The 20167-nt window shown below is 21.6% G+C and overlaps 2 protein-coding genes across 2 annotated transcripts; one reads left to right on the top strand and one right to left on the bottom strand.

Annotated features, from left to right (window-relative positions):
- Positions 1 to 8508: 8508 nt before the first annotated feature.
- Positions 8509 to 9670, top strand: OCT59_014790 (uncharacterized protein; the record flags this gene model as incomplete). The annotated part of the gene is made up of 3 exons (XM_066150248.1): positions 8509 to 8872; positions 8952 to 9107; positions 9495 to 9670. 3 exons carry the CDS (start codon positions 8509 to 8511, stop codon positions 9668 to 9670), a joined length of 696 nt encoding a protein of 231 aa, XP_066002433.1.
- A 7762-nt stretch (positions 9671 to 17432) lies between these two features.
- OCT59_014789 (uncharacterized protein) lies at positions 17433 to 17798 on the bottom strand (the record flags this gene model as incomplete). The annotated part of the gene is made up of 1 exon (XM_066150247.1): positions 17433 to 17798. One exon carries the CDS (start codon positions 17796 to 17798, stop codon positions 17433 to 17435), a length of 366 nt encoding a protein of 121 aa, XP_066002432.1.
- Between the last annotated feature and the right edge of the window lie 2369 nt (positions 17799 to 20167).

Below are 20167 nucleotides of genomic sequence, written 5' to 3'. Positions count from 1 at the left end.
AGTTAAATTATTTGTAAATATTATATAATAGAATTAAATATAACTTATAACATACTTCCTATATTATTAAATAAATAATTTTTTAAATAAAGAATTTAGTTAGTTTAAATATATGTAAATATTATATAAATATAATAGAATTACTTACGTTCTAAAATATTTGAATAATTTTTTAAATTAAGAATTTAGTTAGTTTAAATTATATGTAATATTATATAAATATAATAGAATTAAATGAATAACATACTCCCTATATTATTAAATAAATAATTTTTTAAGTAAAGAATTTAGTTAGTGTAAATATTATATAAATATAATAGAATTACTTACGTTCTAAAATATTTGAATGATTTTTTAAATAAAGAATTTAGTTAGTTTAAATTATATGTAAATATTATATAAATATAATAGAATTAAATAAATAACTTATAACTTACCAACTTAAAGAAATTACAAAATGATTTTTTAAATAAAGAATTTAGTTAGTTTAAATTATATGTAATATTATATAAATATAATAGAATTACTTACGTTCTAAAATATTTGAATGATTTTTTAAGTAAAGAATTTAGTTAGTGTAAATATTATATAAATATAATAGAATTAAATAAATAACTTATAACTTACCAACTGAAAGAAATTACAAAATTATTTTTTAAATAAAGAATTTAGTTAGTTTAAATTATATGTAAATATTATATAAATATAATAGAATTACTTACGTTCTAAAATATTTGAATAATTTTTTAAGCAAAGAATTCAGTTATTGTAAATATTATATAGATATAATGGAATTAAATAAATGACTTAAAACTTACCAACTAAAAGAAATTACAAAATTATTTTTTAAATAAAGGATTTAGTTAGTTAAATTATTTGTAAATATTATATAATAGAATTAAATATAACTTATAACATACTTCCTATATTATTAAATAAATAATTTTTTAAATAAAGAATTTAGTTAGTTTAAATATATGTAAATATTATATAAATATAATAGAATTACTTACGTTCTAAAATATTTGAATAATTTTTTAAATTAAGAATTTAGTTAGTTTAAATTATATGTAATATTATATAAATATAATAGAATTAAATGAATAACATACTCCCTATATTATTAAATAAATAATTTTTTAAGTAAAGAATTTAGTTAGTGTAAATATTATATAAATATAATAGAATTACTTACGTTCTAAAATATTTGAATGATTTTTTAAATAAAGAATTTAGTTAGTTTAAATTATATGTAAATATTATATAAATATAATAGAATTAAATAAATAACTTATAACTTACCAACTTAAAGAAATTACAAAATGATTTTTTAAATAAAGAATTTAGTTAGTTTAAATTATATGTAATATTATATAAATATAATAGAATTACTTACGTTCTAAAATATTTGAATGATTTTTTAAGTAAAGAATTTAGTTAGTGTAAATATTATATAAATATAATAGAATTAAATAAATAACTTATAACTTACCAACTTAAAGAAATTACAAAATGATTTTTTAAATAAAGAATTTAGTTAGTTTAAATTATATGTAAAATATTATATAAATATAATAGAATTACTTACGTTCTAAAATATTTGGATGATTTTTTAAATAAAGAATTTAGTTAGTTTAAATTATATGTAAATATTATATAAATATCAGTAATAGAATTACTTACGTTCTAAAATATTTGAATAATTATTTAAATAAAGAATTTAGTTAGTTTAAATCACATGTAAATATTATATAAATATAATAGAATTAAATAAATGACTTATAACTTACCAACTAAAAGAAATTATAAAATAATTTTTTAAATAATTTAGTTAGTTTTAAATTACATGTAAATATTATATAAATATAATAGAATTACTTACGTTCTAAAATATTTGAATGATTTTTTAAATAAAGAATTTAGTTAGTTTAAATTATATGTAAATATTATATTAATATAATAGAATTAAATAAATAACTTATAACTTACCAACTTAAAGAAATTACAAAATGATTTTTTAAATAAAGAATTTAGTTAGTTTAAATTATATGTAAAATATTATATAAATATAATAGAATTACTTACGTTCTAAAATATTTGGATGATTTTTTAAATAAAGAATTTAGTTAGTTTAAATTATATGCAAAATATTATATAAATATAATAGAATTACTTACGTTCTAAAATATTTGGATGATTTTTTAAATAAAGAATTTAGTTAGTTTAAATTATATGTAAATATTATATAAATATCAGTAATAGAATTACTTACGTTCTAAAATATTTGAATAATTATTTAATTAAAGAATTTAGTCAGTTTAAATCACATGTAAATATTATATAAATATAATAGAATTAAATAAATGACTTATAACTTACCAACTAAAAGAAATTATAAAATAATTTTTTAAATAATTTAGTTAGTTTTAAATTACATGTAAATATTATATAAATATAATAGAATTAAATGAATAACATACTCCCTATATTAATAAATAAATAATTGTTTAAATAAAGAATTTAGTTAGTTTAAATTGTATGTAAATATTATATAAATATAATAGAATTACTTATAACTTACCAACTGAAAGAAATTACAAAATTATTTTTTAAATAAAGAATTTAGTTAGTTTAAATTATATGTAAATATTATTTAAATATAATAGAATTACTTACGTTCTAAAATATTTGAATGATTTTTTAAATAAAGAATTTAGTTAGTTTAAATTATATGTAAATATTATATAAATATAATAGAATTACTTACGTTCTAAAATATTTGAATGATTTTTTAAATAAAGAATTTAGTTAGTTTATATTATATGTAAATATTATATAAATATAATAGAATTACTTACGTTCTAAAATATTTGAATGATTTTTTAAGTAAAGAATTTAATTAGTGTAAATATTATATAGATATAATGGAATTAAATAAATGACTTAAAACTTACCAACTAAAAGAAAGTACAAAATTATTTTTTAAATAAAGAATTTAGTTTAGTTAGTTTAAATTATATGTAAATATTATATAAATATAATAGAATTAAATAAATGACTTATAATTTACCAACTGAAAGAAATTACAAAATAATTTTTTAAATAAAGAATTTAGTTAGTTTAAATTGTATGTAAATATTATATAAATATAATAGAATTACTTATAACTTACCAACTGAAAGAAATTACAAAATTATTTTTTAAATAAAGAATTTAGTTAGTTTAAATTATATGTAAATATTATATAAATATAATAGAATTACTTATAACTTACCAACTGAAAGAAATTACAAAATTATTTTTTAAATAAAGAATTTAGTTAGTTTAAATTATATGTAAATATTATATAAATATAATAGAATTACTTATAACTTACCAACTGAAAGAAATTACAAAATTATTTTTTAAATAAAGAATTTAGTTAGTTTAAATTATATGTAAATATTATTTAAATATAATAAAATTACTTACGTTCTAAAATATTTGAATGATTTTTTAAGTAAAGAATTTAATTAGTGTAAATATTATATAGATATAATGGAATCAAATAAATGACTTAAAACTTACCAACTAAAAGAAAGTACAAAATTATTTTTTAAATAAAGAATTTAGTTTAGTTAGTTTAAATTATATGTAAATATTATATAAATATAATAGAATTAAATAAATGACTTATAATTTACCAACTGAAAGAAATTACAAAATAATTTTTTAAATAAAGAAGTTAGTTAGTTTAAATTGTATGTAAATATTATATAAATATAATAGAATTACTTACGTTCTAAAATATTTGAATGATTTTTTAAATAAAGAATTTAGTTAGTTTAAATTATATGTAAATATTATTTAAATATAATAGAATTACTTACGTTCTAAAATATTTGAATGATTTTTAAATAAAGAATTTAGTTAGTTTAAATTATATGTAAATATTATATAAATATAATAGAATTACTTACGTTCTAAAATATTTGAATGATTTTTTAAATAAAGAATTTAGTTAGTTTATATTATATGTAAATATTATATAAATATAATAGAATTACTTACGTTCTAAAATATTTGAATGATTTTTTAAGTAAAGAATTTAGTTAGTGTAAATATTATATAGATATAATGGAATTAAATAAATGACTTAAAACTTACCAACTAAAAGAAAGTACAAAATTATTTTTTAAATAAAGAATTTAGTTAGTTTAAATTATATGTAAATATTATATAAATATAATAGAATTACTTACGTTCTGAAATATTTGAATGATTTTTTAAATAATGAATTTAGTTAATTTAAATTGTATGTAAATAATATGTAAATATTAATAGAATTACTTACGTTCTAAAATATTTGAATAATTTTTAAATAAAGATTTAGTTATTGTAAATATTATATAAATATAATAGAATTAAATAAATGACTTATAACTTACCAACTAAAAGAAATTACAAAATAATTTTTTAAACAAAGAATTTAGTTAGTTAAAATTATATGTAAATATTATATAAATATAATAGAATTACTTACGTTCTAAAATATTTGAATAATTTTTTAAATAAAGAATTTAGTTAGTTTAAATTATATATAAATATAATAGAATTACTTATAACTTACCAACTGAAAGAAATTACAAAATTATTTTTTAAATAAAGAATTTAGTTAGTTTAAATTATATGTAATATTATATAAATATAATAGAATTACTTACGTTCTAAAATATTTGAATGATTTTTTAAGTAAAGAATTTAGTTAGTGTAAATATTATATAAATATAATAGAATTAAATAAATAACTTATAACTTACCAACTGAAAGAAATTACAAAATTATTTTTTAAATAAAGAATTTAGTTAGTTTAAATTATATGTAAATATTATATAAATATAATAGAATTACTTACGTTCTAAAATATTTGAATAATTTTTTAAGCAAAGAATTCAGTTATTGTAAATATTATATAGATATAATGGAATTAAATAAATGACTTAAAACTTACCAACTAAAAGAAATTACAAAATTATTTTTTAAATAAAGGATTTAGTTAGTTAAATTATTTGTAAATATTATATAATAGAATTAAATATAACTTATAACATACTTCCTATATTATTAAATAAATAATTTTTTAAGTAAAGAATTTAGTTAGTGTAAATATTATATAAATATAATAGAATTAAATAAATAACTTATAACTTACCAACTGAAAGAAATTACAAAATTATTTTTTAAATAAAGAATTTAGTTAGTTTAAATTATATGTAAATATTATATAAATATAATAGAATTACTTACGTTCTAAAATATTTGAATAATTTTTTAAGCAAAGAATTCAGTTATTGTAAATATTATATAGATATAATGGAATTAAATAAATGACTTAAAACTTACCAACTAAAAGAAATTACAAAATTATTTTTTAAATAAAGGATTTAGTTAGTTAAATTATTTGTAAATATTATATAATAGAATTAAATATAACTTATAACATACTTCCTATATTATTAAATAAATAATTTTTTAAATAAAGAATTTAGTTAGTTTAAATATATGTAAATATTATATAAATATAATAGGATTACTTACGTTCTAATATATAAGATATTTGAATAATTTTTTAAATTAAGAATTTAATTAGTTTAAATTATATGTAATATTATATTAATATAATAGAATTAAATGAATAACATACTCCCTATATTATTAAATAAATAATTTTTTAAGTAAAGAATTTAGTTAGTGTAAATATTATATAAATATAATAGAATTACTTACGTTCTAAAATATTTGAATGATTTTTTAAATAAAGAATTTAGTTATAAATTATATGTAAATATTATATTAATATAATAGAATTAAATAAATAACTTATAACTTACCAACTTAAAGAAATTACAAAATGATTTTTTAAATAAAGAATTTAGTTAGTTTAAATTATATGTAAAATATTATATAATAGAATTAAATATAACTTATAACATACTCGCTATATTATTAAATAAATAATTTTTTAAATAAAGAATTTAGTTAGTTAAATTATATGTAAATAATATATAAATATAATTGACTTACTTACATTCTAAAGTATTTGAATAATTTTTTAAATAAATAATTTAGTTAGTTTAAATTATATGTAAATATTATATAATAGAATTAAATATAACTTATAACATACCCCCTATATTATTAAATAAATAATTTTTAAATAAAGAATTTAGTTAGTTTAAATTATATATGTAAATATTATATAATTATAATAGAATTACTTACATTCTAAAATATTTGAATAATAGAATTTAGTTACTAGTTTAAATTATATGTAAATATTATATAAATATAATAGAATTACTTACGTTCTAATATATAAGATATTTGAATAATTTTTTAAATAAAGAATTTAGTTAGTTTAAATTATATGTAAATATTATATAAATGTAATAGAATTAAATAAATAACATACTCCCTATATTATTAAATAAATAATTTTTTAAATAAAGAATTTAGTTAGTTTAAATTATATGTAAATATTATTTAAATATAATAGAATTACTTACATTCTAAAATATTTGAATAATTTTTTAAATAAAGAATTTAGTTAGTTTAAATTACATGTAAATATTATAAATATAATAGAATTACTTACTTTCTAAAATATTTGAATAATTTTTTAAATAAAGAATTTAGTTAGTTTAAATTATATGTAAATATTATATAGATATAATAGAATTAAATAAATGACTTATAATTTACCAACTGAAAGAAATTACAAAATAATTTTTTAAATAAAGAATTTAGTTAGTTTAAATTATATGTAAATATTATATAAATATAATAGAATTACTTACGTTCTAAAATATTTGAATGATTTTTTAAATAAAGAATTTAGTTAGTTTAAATTATATGTAATATTATATAAATATAATAGAATTAAATGAATAATATACTCCCTATATTATTAAATAAATAATTTTTTAAGTAAAGAATTTAGTTTGTAAATATTATATAAATATAATAGAATTAAATAAATGACTTATAACTTACCAACTATAAGAATTACAAAACAATTTTTTAAATAAAGAATTAATTTAGTTTAAATTATGTGTAAGTATTATTTAAATATAATATATTAAATAAATAACTTACACCCTGTAGCATTATTAATTAATAATAATTATAAAGTAAAGTAATTATAATTAATTAGATAAAATATTATAATTGTATATAAAATTAAGTATATACTGTAACTTACAATCTAATTTAAATAAATATTATTAGTTTAAATTATATATAATACTTTTAGATTAATATAAAATTAAATACTTACTTTCTATAATATTAGTACCGTAATTATCTAAACAATTATATTAATTGAGAATTTAGTTATTTAAATATCATGTAAAATGCAATAAAAGAAAATAGCTATTAACTTACCAGCTATAATAATAAAATAAATTATTTGGTTATATAAATAATAATTTAATTATCATTCCGATTATAAGATAATCTATTACTTACGAGCTAGTATAGTAAAATAATTTTTAGAATTAATTTAATAAATTTAAATTATATGTTTATAATTTACAAGCTGTTAAATAATTTTTTTTACCTTTATCTTTCTTAATTCTTGAAACTAGTTTTATTATGTTGCAAATTTGGTTTGAAAAAAAATTTAGAGCAATTTCAATTTGTATAGACAACTATATTCATGCTATATGCTTTTACCTTTATCGTTACTTTGACCCATTACTAAATAATTTTATTGGAATATTTTCTAAAAAAAATAGTATAAATACCAATTAAACGCCTTTATTCGAGTATATATAGTTGTTGTGTAATATTATCTATGCAGAATGCAGATCAGGTCTTAGTTTCAGATATATTTAATTGTGCAACAGGATATGGCCCGCTATAGTTAGCAGGAACCGTCAGAGCGTCCGAAATGTTGATGGTATTACTAAATTAAAAATACAACTTTATTGTTGATCATTAGCTTCGATATACTTTATCAAAAAGTTAAATTTAGTGATCAAATTAATATTTATAGGGAACATGATGTGGCATTATGATGAAATCGTCAATTAGGACTTTGATTTGCTTTAAATATTTAAATTTATCAATTTATCTATCCCTTTGCATACATCCTTTACTCAATACATCCTTTGTAACTCATTTTAAGTATTATTCAATGAATAAGAAAATAATAATAATTTTTAATTTCTGATATAAAAATTTGTCAGGCACTTTGATCATAATATCTGGCAACAAGTTAAATACTCTTTTTACAGGAAATTATTTTGAACAATATATTTAGATTTAGAGAACTGAACTCACAATTGCATTTCTGCTATCAAATATAATAAACTTTCAATTTCAAAAATGTCAATCATAGAAAAGCCATATATATTACTAGCTGGAGTGTAAGATTTATCTACTTTTAATACTTTTCTGAACAAAGTGTCAGAACATAAAAATATAGAAGAATTATTATCTTTTTATGTTATTACATCTTGTCAAGATATGGAAGATAAGGGCTTATTTGAAAGTGAAGAAAATTCAAGTGAAAAAGAAGAAAATGAGATGGTAATGCTTGGACTAACTTCATTACTCAGAACAAGATATTTAGAGCAAAGAAATTTTCATGTAGCGAAGTCAAAACATTGGTATTATAATATTCTACCAAAATATGATGATTATAGATTTAAAATAATAATGAGAATGGATTCCCTTAATTTTCAAAAGCTTGTGTTAAGGTTAAGTACTCATCAAATTTTTCATAATAACAGTTGTCATTTACAGGCTCCTGTTGAGTTTCAACTTGCAATTTTTTTAAGAAGGATTGGTTATTTGGTTCTAAAGAGAACATTTTTGAAATATGTTCAAGGTTTGGAATAGCTGAAGGAACTGTTTATCTATATTGTAAAAGAGTAATGATTGCAATTCTTTCACTAAAAAAACATTAGTAGTTAAGTGGCCAATAGGTGAGGATAAACAATATGATGAAGGATTTAAAAATATTGGTGGAATGGAAAATGTTATAGGCGCAATAGATGGAAGTCATATAGGATTAGCAAATGCTTCCTTAAACAGCCTGAAACATACTGGAACTGAAAAAAAAGGTATTCCATATAATTACAAGGAATTGTAGATCATAGAGATATATTTATAGATTATGAAATTGGGTGGCCTGGTTCAGTTCATGATGCTAAAGTTTATAGAAATTCATATTTTTATCAAAATGTTTTTAAAATTATAAAAGGAAATGAATTTTTACTTGGAGATTCCGCTTTTCCCTTATCTACTTTTTTTGATTAAACCATTTACAAATCCACAAATTTCTTCACAAATTCAATTTAACTTAATTCATTCTTCACATAGGGTAGTAGTTTAAAATGCTTTTGGTAAATTAAATAACAGATTTAAAGCTTTAAAGGAATTGAATTCAAGAAAAATTTCTAATGTTGTGCAATTAACTGAATGTGCAATTATTTTACATAATTTTCTAGAATTAAATGATGATAATATAGATGAATTATTTGAGGATGATGATAATGAGAATAATGAGAATGATGAGGAAGATAGGGATAATGAAAATGAAGAAAATCAAAATGAAATAGCACTTATTAAAAGAGAAAGAAAAAGAAAAAGAGAATATATAATGAATCAAATTATTGATCCTTAATTTCCTAAATGTACATGTAATATTTGAATAAATGTAATTATGCATAATGTTACACATAAATTTACGCATAAATGATGTATATAACATTTATACATGCAAAAATAAATATATAATATTATTGTATATGAAATTTATTAAATTTATTAGCTTTATTTCATTTAATTTCATTTAATTTGAACTGTTAAACTGTCTAGATTCTAACTTTTTAATTTTCAATTCATGCTCCAATTTCATTTTTTCTCATTCAAATTTCCATTTTTGCCTTTCTACTTCTAACTTTTTCATTTCAACATCATAACTTTTGTTCATTTTTTCTTGTTCTAGTTCAATTTTTTTATCCCATACTCTCTCTCTTATTATAGCAATAGTATTTACATTATTTTTTTTTGTTTCTTAGAAAATTTAGATTTATTATCTAAAAGTTCTTTATCCTCTTCAATATCAATAGATCTATTTGCAATAAAAGAAGGAGCTATATTTTTGCACACACCAAATATAGCATCCATTTTATCATACCACACCCAATCTTTTCTTGCCTCACTAGATTTTTCATTATGCTTTTAACTTTACTATAAGTTTTAATCAATCTGGCTAACTTACTTTTAATGGCATTGGGTTCTTTATTTTTTAAGACATTTGAAGATATCTCATTAAACATTTTAGTTTTATTACCTTTTCTATATTCATCAAAATTACCTGGATTAAAAAATCAATTTCATGATCTTGCCAATTAACATTAGAATCAGTATCATTACTGACTTTGCATTTAACAGATTTTTTTTTAAGATTGCTCTAAAATTAAAGTAAATTTGTTGTGTAGTTTAATAAAATCAAACATATTAGAGGCATTTTTACTTACGTAAAGTTCTTGTTCAACCTCAGCAATATTTTCTTATTATTTATTTCTGCATTAAAAGTAAGGTTGCTTGCCAAAACCTAGGGGTTTAGGTAGGGCTCCGATCAGTTTCAGTAATTACCAAACCGAACCGATCAGTTTTGGTATCAGAACAGTTTCGGTATTCTGATTTACCAAACTGAACCTTTCAGTAAATTTACTGATCAGTTTCGGTAATTTTGGTTTCGGTATCGGTTTTGCGATTTACCAAACTGAATTACCAAACTGATACTTTCAGTATCAGTTTCAGTAAATTTTACTGATCATTTCGGTAGATTTTACTGATCATTTTGGAAGATTTTACTGGTCAGTTTCGGTAGATTTTACTGATCATTTCAGTAAATTTACCAAACCGATTTGCCAAACTTTTCACGTTGTGAATATATTTTGACAGGCAATTTATTTTTATAAACGTAATTTATTTTGATAAATAGTGTAATTTGTTTATGACGGTTTTAATATATTAAAGCCATTTTTTATTAGTATTAAATTAAATTTTATTAAAATTTAATTAGACCTACAAAAAAAAGTAAAAGAATGTTAATAAACGTTCTTACATAAAGAAAAATTAAAAAATCACTTCTCCCCTTTGAAAATACTCACCACCGGTCTCTATTTCTGGATTCTGGGCTAAAATCTACAAAAAAAGTAGTAAAAGAACATTAATAAACATTCTTGCATAAATAAAATAAAAAAACCTACATTTCCTCTTTTTAAAAATACTCACCAGTCCCTATTTGAGTTCCAGGTTGAAATCTACAAAAAAAATAGAAATAAAAGAACGTTAATAAGCATTCTTACATAAAGAAAATTAAAAAATCGCTTCTCCCTTTTGAAAATACTTACCACCGGTCTCTATTTCCAAATTCTGGGCTAAAATCTACAAAAAAAGTAGTAAAAGAACGTTAATAAATGTTCTTGCATAAATAAAATAAAAAAACCCATTTCTCCTTTTTAAAAATACTCACCGGTCCCCATTTGAGTTCTGGGCCGAAATCTACAAAAAAAATAGAAATAAAAGAATGTTAATAAACGTTCTTACATAAAGAAAAATTAAAAAATCGCTTCTCCCCTTTGAAAATACTCACCACCGATCTCTATTTCCAAATTCCGGGCTAAAATCTATAAAAAAAAGTAGTAAAAAAACATTAATAAACGTTCTTGCATAAATAAAATAAAAAAAATCTCAACTTCCCTTTTTTAAAAATATTCACCAGTCCCCATTTGAGTTTCGGGCTGAAATCTACAAAAAAATAGAAATAAAAGAACGTTAATAAATGTTTTTACATAAAGAAAGATTAAAAAGTCCGCTTCCCCCTTTGAAAATACTCACCACCAGTCTCTAGGCCGAAATCTACAAAAAAAAGTAAAAGAACATTAATAAACGTTCTTACATAAAGAAAAACAAAAAAAACCTCCTCTGCTTTCCCTTTAAAAAAACTTACTGATCCTCATTTTCAAGCTCCCAGACTGAAATCTACAAAATGGAAAAAAGTAAAAGAACATTAATAAACGTTCTTACATGAGAAACCCCTAAAAAAAACTCGCTTCCTCCTTTTAAAAATACTCACCGGTCTCCATTTCCAAGTTTCGGCTGAAATCTATAAAAAAAGGAAGTAAAAGAACGTTAATAAGCGTTCTTACATAAAAAAAACAAAAAAAAATTAATTTTGGAGACACTTACCCGTCTCCATTTCCAAGAATGAAAAAAAAGAATTTTTTTTTTTAAAAAAAATTTTCCGTAATTATATATAGATCAGCCAATCAAGTGTGTGATACATTGAACAGCCGCACCCATGCAGATTGGCAATTAATTTATTTAAAAAAACGTTTCGTAACATTTTTATGATAATTTAATAAAAACGTTGCGAAATGTTTTTAAAACTGATCTGATAATGAATCAGTAAATCGGTTCAGTTTTCAGTAATTACCGGTTGGTAACAGTATTTATGATTACTGAAACTGATCGGTTTCGGTAATTAGCAATACCGTTACCGATCAATTCAGTTCGGTTTCAGTTTTGGCAAAAACCGTACTGAACTGAACCGATTAGAGCCCTAGGTTTAGGCAAGATGGCGTTTCACTGAAAAGTAAAATTCTGCCGAAACTATATTAAAGTTATATTAAAAAACTGGTGAAACTTTGGAGAAAAGTGAAACTGCCAAAACTTATTATAAATGCCAAAACTGCTAAAACTCTGCCAAAACTATAATAAATCTATAGTAAAATTTTGACGAAACTAATTGTAGGATTTTGAAAAGGTTTAGACAAGTAACCTTAATTAGAAGCTTTATCAGCATTAGGATTTTATTCTTTTTCTAACACTCTTAACTTTGTAGCTTCTCTTTCAAGATCAAAATAATTAACTCCAGAAACTCCAGGAAAATCTCTAACGGCACTTTCATTATATAGAAAATAGTTAGGAGTAGTAAAATTTTGTTCTAAAAGTAGACTTAGTAAAGGATTTTGATAAGTAAACTCTCCAGAAATTGTATTAACATTTCTCTGTGAAATGTAAAAATTTTTTTTAGGTCTAGGTACTATAAAACAGTTGTTTTATTAGTTAAGTTTGCTTAAGTGTTTTTTAAAGAATAATTTGGAAGTTCCATGGTTAAAGAAATTTAAATGAGCAAAGAAAACACGTCAGAAGATACGTGTTAGCACTTTGTATTGTTTTGATCAAACCGACCTATATTTTTGGTGGTTCATATTAATCAGTTAGTTGATCGTTCTACAGTTAAAATTTATTGGTCATAATTTTTAGTGTAACCAATCAAAAATCACGATCAATCAATTCTGAAGTAGACTATTGATTAAAGTTTAATTAAGCACACTCAATCTAATAAAATTGAACAATTAATCCAACAATTAATCAATTAAATGACATAAATAATTAGTATTTTATTAGTAAGATTATATAAATTTTATGCAGTTTTATACTTTCGTATTATTTATTTATAATATATATTGATACACATGCTCATCTGTTTTCTCTACAAAGTAATCCCACACCCAACTGGTTTTATTTGCAGTTTTTGGTATAATTTGTAGTTCTTGTTCATCTATAATATCTCTTGCCAAACATTTTGATGTGTGTAAAAATTCAATGGAACTATTTGCACATTTTGGAGGTATTATAGAGTTTATTAGTACAATAAGCAGAAAGTGTGAAAGAGAGTTGTTACAAAGAAAAATTAGCAAAGTTGCTATTTTAAGATTTTATCTATTTAACCAATTTTATTGTTAAAGCATGATTAATATTTTAATCGATTTATTTTATTTAAGTATTATATAATTGATTTACATATTGCAAATTTATTACCGTATATTGCGGGCCACAGTACCTCCCCTATGTACAGTACCCCTTTAAAAAAATTTATCAGAATTTTAAAGTACCCAGATACTTTACATAGAAATTTTCAATTCAAAATCTTAGAATTTGTAAAATACCCAGGGTATAAATACTTATTTATAATATAATATTCTGGATACAACTTTATTTATTAAATGGAGTATTATTTAATATTTATTAACTTTGTTTATTATTCATTATACAAATATATTTATAGTAATATACTCCTTAATCAGTCCTTTATTTCTAATTATAATGCAAGTTTAATAATTAGCAATAAATAGAATAAAATAATATAAAAAAAAAAATTTTTACCTTATATATTTTTTTAATTCATTTAGTCTATGGCGCATTTCTTCTTGATCATCAGAATCTTGATAATCATAATTACCATCATCTTCCTCTTTCTCACTTTCACTTTCATCATTATCTTCTTTCTGATGACCAACTTCAATAACAACTTTAACGTCCCATTTATTCTCATAATTAGTTTCTTCAGAATATTCTTCTTCATAATTTTCATCAGTTGAGTTATCCAAATTTTCTAACACTTCGTTATCTCTATTCAATAAACTATCATGATCAAAAATACAATCATCTTCTGAGCCATTAATATTTGTTGAAATTTCACAACTTTTAAAAGATCTTTGAATAAGATTTTCATCAACTTCATCCTACAACTCTTTAATCCATGTTGCGACTGTTGAATAAGAAGGTCTTTTAATCTTTCCCGCTGGAGTAAAGGCATGAATATTTGATATCATCCAATTATTATACCGATCTTTAACCTATAATTTCACTAATATTAGTAACTAATATAAAATTGAAGAAAAAGGTTAAATAATATTACCTTAGATTTAAAACTCTTATTAATTGCAACGTCTAATGGTTGCAATTTGGATGTACAACTGCCAGGAATCATGGCAATATTTGTATTTTTTTTCACTAATCGATTTTTGACAGAATTTACTATATACCTACGAAAAGAATCTAATACTAACATAGAACGTGGATTTCCAAAACGGTTCCTTGAAGTCCAAACATTCTCAACCCACCACAACATTTCCTATTTATTAACCCACCCTTTTTCGTTAGCTCTTATGTAAATACCGTGTGGAAATTTTTCTTTCAAAATATTTTTCAGTTTGAAAATGCAAACTGCAAGAAGTTTCGTACTGTCAGCCATACATGCAAGTATAACTGTAAATAATGATCATTCATAACCAGTTGTACAAATATTTACCATTTTTGCTCCTTTTTAGTTTATAGTTGTATTACTTGGCAAGTCAAACCACATGGGCGTTTCATCCATATTGCCCATATATTTTAATTCATATTTATTGTGAATTCTTAGGTACATAATATAACTCAAAAAAATATTTTGCTATTCAATTAAATCTGATAGAAGTTGCTGTTAGCATTCTGAACGGGTCGGATCAGATCGGGTAATCTGTCTTACCCGACCTGACAAAAAAAATCAGGTCAGATCAAATCGGGTAACCCATCTTACCTGACCAAACCCATTGACCCGTTTGACCTGTGTATCAAAAATGACAAAAAATAAAAAAAAACATGGGTTTTTTAATTGAAAACGTCAAACCCGATGTTTTTAGTTAAAGAAAAGTTTTTTTTTTAATGAAAAACGTCAAATCTGACGTTTTATAGTTAAAAAAAACAAAAAATGCCAAACTTGACATTTTTCTGTTAAAAAGTAATGTTTTGGCATTTTTTTAATATTTATTATATGAAAAAACACCGAAACGTTTTTTCTTAATAGTATTGCAATAAAAAAATGTTTTCAGCATTTTTTTTTGATATTATTATATGAAAAAACACCAAAACATTTTTTCTTAACAACTAATACAAAAAAAAACATTTTCAGCATTTTTTCTTAATAATAATGCAAAAAAAAAACGTTTCAGCATTTTTTTTAATAATTTTATATGAAAAACACCAAAATGTTTTTTCTTAATAATAATGCAAAAAAAAAACATTTCAGCATTTTTTTTAAATAATTTTATATGAAAAAATGCCAAAACGTTTTTTCTGTAATAATTAATATAAAAAAAAACATTTCGGCATTTTTTTCTAATAATTTTATATGAAAAAACGCCAAAACATTTTTTCTCAATAATAATGCAAAAAAAAAAATGTTTCATGTTATTTTAATAATTTTATATGAAAAAACGCCAAAACGTTTTTTCTGTAATAATTAATACAAAAAAAACGTTTTGGCATTTTTTTTCTAATAATTTTATATGAAAAACGCTGAAACGTTTTTCTTAATAATAATGCAAAAAAAAAACGTTTCAGCATTTTTTTTTTAATAATTTTATATGAAAAAATGCTGAAACGTTTTTTCTTAATAATAATGCAAAAAAAAACGTTTTGGCATTTTTTTTCTAATAATTTTATATGAAAAAACGCTGAAACGTTTTTTCTTAATAGTAATACAAAAAAAAATGTTTTCAGCGTTTTTTTTACATATTTGACCCATCTGACCAGAAATATTATGTCAGGTCAAATGGTCAATGGGTCGGGTCAAACTGTGATCTGACCCAAGGTTGGGTCATAAATTTGATGACCTGACCCAAAATTTTCGGGTCAACCTGACGACGGGTCACCTGAATTGATCCAACTAGAGCTCCGAATGGGTCAGGTCAGGTCAGGTTATATCAGGTTGTCTGTTTGACCTGACCTGACCTGAAACCTGAAAAATTTTTATTAAAGTATTGAAAAAAAATGGTACAAAACTTTTTTTTTTAATATAATATTATGAAAAAAACGTTTTTGCAACGTTTTTTATTAAAATATTGAAAAAAAATATTGCAAAATGTTTTTTTTAATATAACATTATGAAAAAAATGTTTTTGCAACATTATTATTGAAATATCAAAAAAAAAAACGTTACGAAACATTTTTTTAATATAATATTATGAAAAAACGTTTTCGCAACGTTTTTTCTCGAAATATTGCGATTCAACATTTTTATATTGATTTTGTATAAAAAAAGTGAGTTGCGGTATTGCGATTCACTTTTTTATATAGAATCTATATAAAAAAAGTGAGTTGCGGTATTGCGATTCACTTTTTTATATAGATTCTATATAATAAAAGTGAGTTGCGGTATTGCGATTCACTTTTTTATATAGATTCTATATAAAAAAAGTGAGTTGCAGTATTGCGATTCACTTTTTTATATAAATTCTATATAAAAAAAGTGAGTTGCGGTATTGCGATTTACTTTTTTATATAAATTCTATATAAAAAAAGTGAGTTGCGGTATTGCAACTCACTTTTATTATATAGTAGAATCAATAGTTTTAGGTCAACAGGTCAATCAGGTCAGGTCAATCTTCATACCTGACCTGAATTTTTTTAAAAAATCTCATACCTGATCTGAATTTCAGGTCAGGTCAAGTCAGGTTACCTGAATTTGGCTGACCTGTTCGGAGCTCTAGATCCAACCCGTTCAGAACACTAGTTGTTGTGCTACTGTTATTCTACGATGCTTACTAAGTAAGGTCATATCTTCCTAGAAATCCATCAAGCCATTTATTAGAAAATTTGAACCTAACAATATCCAGATTATTTGCTAATGATTCTGGACTTTTGGATAAGGAAATGGCTTTATTAATAATTAATTTTTGAATAACAGCATTTCCATTGGCTCTTTTTTTACTTATCCATGCAAATAAATCATCTTCTAATTTTGGATATCTGGCAGGTTTATCTTGATGAAGTTTAGCCACATGAGGAGCAGTCGTTAACAAAGTTCCTTTTTTATTTTTCCAATTATGCAATTGTTTAAGCTGAATATCAAATATTTTAGCAGTTCCACGTATACTTCTATTATTATTTTCATAATAATGCACTATCATTAATTTTTCCCTTACATTCCATTGTCTTCGTTTCTTTTGTGGTAAATGATTGTGTGTTTTTTATTTTTCTTGTTGCCAATAACTACCATTTTACTTTTAGCAGAAAGAAAAAAAAGACACGTAAATAAAGACACAGTAGAACAAACTTGGGGGTTCTGGGATAGCAGCTATCACATAGGTCTAACCATAATTTAGGGTATCCCCAGACCACCTCACCTTATTTTCTGATATGATAACACTATACCTGTTTTTCTATCCCCAGACCACCTCACCTTGATTTCCGATATATTATTACTTGATAGCTAAAAAGAACCCCTTAAGCGTTGTAGATAAGATTAAGATCATATATTCCTAGGTTTTCTTACCACGCATGAATCCTTTCCAGGGTATCATGATTTTATGCTATATCAGATTGCCTTTATAAGTGCTAAAGGTATGAAGGACACAAAGTGGCTGTAATACTGATAGCACGATTCAGCAATCCATTGTGGCATACTATTTTTATGATACTCTAAAAGGGATTCATTTGATAATTTAAGCCATTCATGCTCTAACCAAAAATTTTTAACAGGAAGGCAACTAGACATATTGTAAAGCTTTTCCTGCTATACGAAAAAATCTGGGACAACAGGTCTAACCAAAAGTCTAACCAAAAATCTGACCCAGATCTAACCAAAATGTATAGCAGGAAGGTAACTAGACATATTGTAAAGCTTTTCCTGTTATACAAAAAAATCTGGGACAACAGGTCTAACCAAAAGTCTAACCAAAAATCTGACCAAGGTCTAACCAAAAAATATATAGCAGGTAGTCAACTAGACATATTGTAAAACTTTCCCTGTTATACAAAAAAATCTGGGACAATAAAGTCTAACCAAAATTTAACCCTAATCATAAATTGCTCTGATTCTTTGACGAAGCCTATTTTCATACCGATTTTAGTAACATATCTGCCGATCCTCGGAATTAGTCAAAAATTAAAAAAAAAAAAAATTTTTTTTAAAATTATTTTTGTTACTCAAGTTTCACAATATTGCATTAACGTCATATTATGCATAATTACAAAAAAAAAAACTTATAAAAAACCGCGATAATAAATATACTTTCTTCTGTTACTCCCCATCAACTTCCCCATTACTTTTCAAGTTACCAAACTAAGAGTTTGCACTTTTTTATTATTTAATCTGTTAATTAATAAAGAAACAAAAATTTTAAGCAAGAATATTAATTTTAACATCTATAATATTTGTAAAAAAGAAATTCGGGTAATTAATAGGATAAAAAGGATTGTTTTTATATAAAAAATGGTTCTAAGAGATATGCACCTTTATTTTGAGCGTAAAGAATATAGTTAATTTTTTTTATTGTAAAAGTAGGAAAATGTGCAATTTTATATGTATATTATTGTTAACCGTAATATTTCACATGTAATTAATACATTTACTAAATAAAGCGTGCTGATTATAGATTTATTAAAGAACAAAGATATTTTTATTGGGAAAATAAAATTAGAAGTGTACAAAAAAGTCATAATTTTATTAATTATGACATATATTTCAGTAAGTATTTATAATTAATATATTTGTTATATCAATATATTGTTAATAATTTTTTTCTTTTAAACGAACTTATTATCAACGTCATGTGGATTTTGATGTCTGTGTATCATTAAAGCTTTGGTGGAACTCTAATCAATAGAATGGGCATCCTTAAAATAGTAAATTAAAAGAAAAACTTTCCATCTACCTAAAGTCCTGGACTCTAGCACCTACAAATAATAGAATATTTTAATTATGCCATTATTAGTAAATAAAAAAAAATCAAATAAAAAATGAGAAACTCAAGCTAGTGAAAATTTAACTTTGATATACAATATATACCAGAGGGGCGGATATAAATTTTTTCTTTTAGAAAAATCTCTTTGGCGATTTCTTAGAACGTACTTGTATGAGTGAGTTTCGGAGGTGTTTTTAAAGTTCTTTATAGAATATGACTAATCAAAATTTTCTTTTAGTTAGGGCTGTTTTTTTGATCTTGGAAACAAATTATAAAGAAATGGGATAAAGACAAGAATGGAAAATAGTGAGGATGAGAAGGAATGTGGAAATAAAGATGATGATGAGAAACGACATAATACATTATAATTAATTTAATTACAATTCTTATCTCCACAAAATTTTGATGAGAATGTTTACTGCAACTTACTTTTTTCATTAGTTTCTTAACACCAAAATTCTCTAATTTTTTTAAATTTGCTAAAATTCGCTATATTCAAAATAATTAATATCTTTATCTTCAAAAGAAAAAGAAAAGATTAATAAGTTTCAAAAGCAAAAAAATAATAATAAAAAATAATAAAATCATAAAAA

Source organism: Rhizophagus irregularis, chromosome 22, assembly GCF_026210795.1.
Source record: "Rhizophagus irregularis chromosome 22, complete sequence".
In the NCBI taxonomy this organism is placed as follows: domain Eukaryota; kingdom Fungi; phylum Glomeromycota; class Glomeromycetes; order Glomerales; family Glomeraceae; genus Rhizophagus; species Rhizophagus irregularis.
The sequence above is the reverse complement of the archived record's forward strand: the minus strand, read 5'-3'. Positions and strand labels throughout refer to the sequence as shown.